Genomic DNA, 3,244 nt, shown 5'->3' with positions numbered 1-3,244 from the left:
AAAACTTTTAATGAAGGAGGACACGGCTCAGGGCCCTTCCACAGGCCCTCCCACGTGCGGCCCAACCCTGCCCCACGGAGACCGGCCACGGCGAGCGACCGGCCAATCAGAAGGTGTTCTTGATGCGGCCGGCCACCAGCCTAAGGATGTCCCCGATCTTCTTCTGCCAGTTGGCGATGTCCTTGGACACGGCGCACCACAGCTCCCCATGCCGCGGCTCTGCACTCTCGCAGCGCTTCCGCACCTCCTCCTGCTGCTCCTGGGGGGACCGCAGGGCACTTCAGGCAGGGGTCCTCCCACGCTACTCCCCAGACCTCGCCTGCTTCTCGCCTGCCCCCATGCAGACCTGGCTCTGGCAGGACCAACCCCAACTGGCGGGCGAGGGGGCGCAGGCCCTGCACCAGAGGGCAAGGCTCTTTCAGGCGTGTTCCTCGAAGGAGCCTGAGGAACACGGAACCCCCGGCCTCAGCGCACAGATGAGGAGCTGAGCCAGGCTCCCCATGTCTGTGCCTCACACAAGTGCTCACATCTGCCTTCTCCAAACAAGGAGTTAGGGTTCATGTGGGCTGGCAGCACTTTCCCGGGAAGACCAGGACAGCCTGACCGCCGCCAGCACAGCTCTGACAACGCTTGGCTCTGGGCGGCAGGTGGGAGCAGAGGGGCTGCTGTCCAGGCTCTCCTAGAAAGCCATACCCAGGCTCAGGCCCAAGAAAAAGGCCAACTCCATTCCCATTCCTCAAGTGAGCCCAGGCCCCAGCCAGCAAGTAACTCATTAAAATACGCCAGCAGACAGGCCACTCTGAGGGACAGGGCACCTCAACTCCAGGGTGTGGAGCTGTGAGGCCATAAGCAGAAAACGGATGTGGAGGCAGAGACTGCCTTGTGGGGGGGCGTCGAGGATGCTGTGCCCCACCCACCCGGTCCATCCTCCCGACACCGGGCAGAGTCATGCGGGCCGTGGCCACCTCCTAGAGCCCCCGGGGCTGGCGGAACTCCCCACCACAGTCCCGGAAGGCACTGAGCGGCGGTCTGCCGAGGGGCCTCACCTCAGTGCCATGCTGCAGCTCAAACTTGTAGAAGAAGGCCCAGGCATCCCCCAGGTCCGAGTCAATCTTCACAGTGCGGTGGAACCACTCCCTGGCCTTGGTGATCTTCCGCTGACTCCAAAACAGCCTGTTCCGGAAGAAGGACGGGAACCAGAGTGAGTGGCTGCAGGACAGTGCCCTGGGGCAGGGGAAGGGCTCCAGGGCTATCAGCTTCATCCCTGACCCGCGGCCCTGGAGCTCCCCGCAAGAAGGCCCAAGGAGCAGGGCCTGGGCTGATCTGGAAATTACCCCAGATCATTAACTTGAAGTCGTCCTTCACAGGTCTAACCAAATCGTTTTTTTTGTTTTTGAGACGCAGTCTTGCTCTGTCGCCCAGGCTGGCGTGCAGTGGTGCGCTCTCTGCTCACCGCAACCTCTGCCTCCTGGGTTCAAGTGATTCTCCTGCCTCAGCCTCCTGAGTAGCTGGGATTACAGGAACGTGCCACCATGCCCGGCTAATTTTTGTATTTTTAGTAGAGATGGGGTTTCACTGTGTTGGTCAGGCTGGTCTCAAACTCCTGACCTCGTGATCCACCTGCCTCAGCCTCCCAGTGCTGGGATTATAGGCGTGAGCCACCGTGCCTGGCCCAAATTGTTTCTTTAAAAATTCACACGCAGGGAAAGACCTTCCAACTCCATAAAATTAGGGTCAAATACAAGGAGATGAAACTAAACCTGACACAAAATTAAACTACAACTTTGATGAGGGAAAGTTACACAGTTTCAGCTCCTCACTGAGACACCTGCTGGATCATCCTGCCCCGCCTAGCCTCCAGCAGCAACCCCAGTGAACACTGAGAAGATGGACTTCCGGCAGCACCAGGGCCTGGGCCTGTGGCCCACAGCCCTCAGGCCACAGGATTGATACCACCGTGCCTGCCAGACACATGGACACCTGAAAACCAGGCCTGAAGAGGTCCATGCTGGACTATCAGAGGCCAGGTTGGGGGTGTGCATGGCACCCCCCCAAACTGCTGGAGAAAGGATGGCGGGCACTGCTGCTGGGCACGCTGGCAGGCCTGGGACTCTGCGTTGCTGCTACCCTTCCCACCCTCTCCTCGGGGTCACCTCCCCCTGGAGCCAGAGGCACTGCAGTCAGGAGACAACACGAGGAACCCCTCCACTCCAGGCAGCTGTTTGGGTTCGTCTCAGTTGCCAAACGGAATAATTTCACACTCTGATAACCTGATTGTTTTTTAAGCCTTGTGGTATTCTTAATTGCCCAGTGTTAGATAAACTGTGATTTAAGGAGCACAAACCCAGATAGCAGGCACACAAAACACTGGCTTGGGAATAGCAAGGAGTGACTTATTTACTTTAGCAAAGCCTTTTATAAGGTTTTATGGCTGCACTATCAGAGTGTCACCCAGAAGTCACTCTGGGAGGTGGACGCACAGGGCAGGACCAAGGGAGCACCAGGCACACACAAGCCTCCCTGTGGGGAGCCTCTCTCATCTGTCGGGGGCCCGCGGGCAGGGGAGAGGAGGTGCCCCTACAGGCAGGCCTACGGGGGCAGCACCCAGACCTCTGGAGACCACTGCCACCCAGTGCTGGGGAGAAGGGATGGAGAGAATCAAGAGCCGGCACTAGGAAGGCTGTTGTCTCTGCATGACCCATGGCAGGGCAGGTGGAGGGGAAGCCGGGCACGTAAGGTGAGGCCCCTCGCCGCTGGGGTCAGACACACCACCTCCGCCAGGTGAGCCCATGTCCTGAGCTGCAGCCTCAGGAGCCCAGGGTTCTTCTAAGAACTCCCTTCACCCCTACATGGTCACTTCCCAGCCTCCTGATGCACACTCAGGCCCAGCTCCTCCTCAGACTGTCATCCTCTTTCTAGAAGGAAACAGAGACCCTGTGGGTTGGGGATGGCCCCGAGCTCCCTGCTGTGCCCCGCACGTGGCAGGCCTTTGCCCACATGTGCCTAGAATCTGCACGCTCTGCCCCACGGCTCCAAGCAGCTGCCTGCGAGGTTCCAGAGTCATGTCGCCAGCGAGTCTCTGACCCAGCGGCCAGCACAGCCGAGTGTGAATCACATGGTGTGAGGTCACTCACGGATCTCTGCCTCCCCTTCACACCACGTCTTCTGAGACAGCCTCCAGCAGTCATCGTGGCACCCCCGGGCACACAAATTAGGCTCCAGTCTCCAGCTCTGGATTATTTAC

The 3,244-nt window shown here is 59.3% G+C and overlaps 1 protein-coding gene across 1 annotated transcript in view; it reads right to left on the bottom strand.

The window, feature by feature from the left end:
- LOC105535022 (pre-mRNA-processing factor 6) overlaps positions 1-3,244 on the bottom strand; it is a gene marked incomplete at its 5' end in the record, with an annotated part of 44,773 nt that continues 41,529 nt past the window's right edge. The window contains 2 exons of the mRNA XM_011973976.1: positions 1-259; positions 1,047-1,331. Coding sequence (XP_011829366.1) covers positions 107-259; positions 1,047-1,331 — 438 coding nt within the window. The remainder of the gene's footprint in view (positions 260-1,046; positions 1,332-3,244) is intronic.

This window comes from Mandrillus leucophaeus, unplaced genomic scaffold (genome assembly GCF_000951045.1).
Source record: "Mandrillus leucophaeus isolate KB7577 unplaced genomic scaffold, Mleu.le_1.0 Scaffold1402, whole genome shotgun sequence".
Lineage (NCBI taxonomy): Eukaryota > Metazoa > Chordata > Mammalia > Primates > Cercopithecidae > Mandrillus > Mandrillus leucophaeus.
This window is presented reverse-complemented; position numbering and strand designations above follow the sequence as displayed.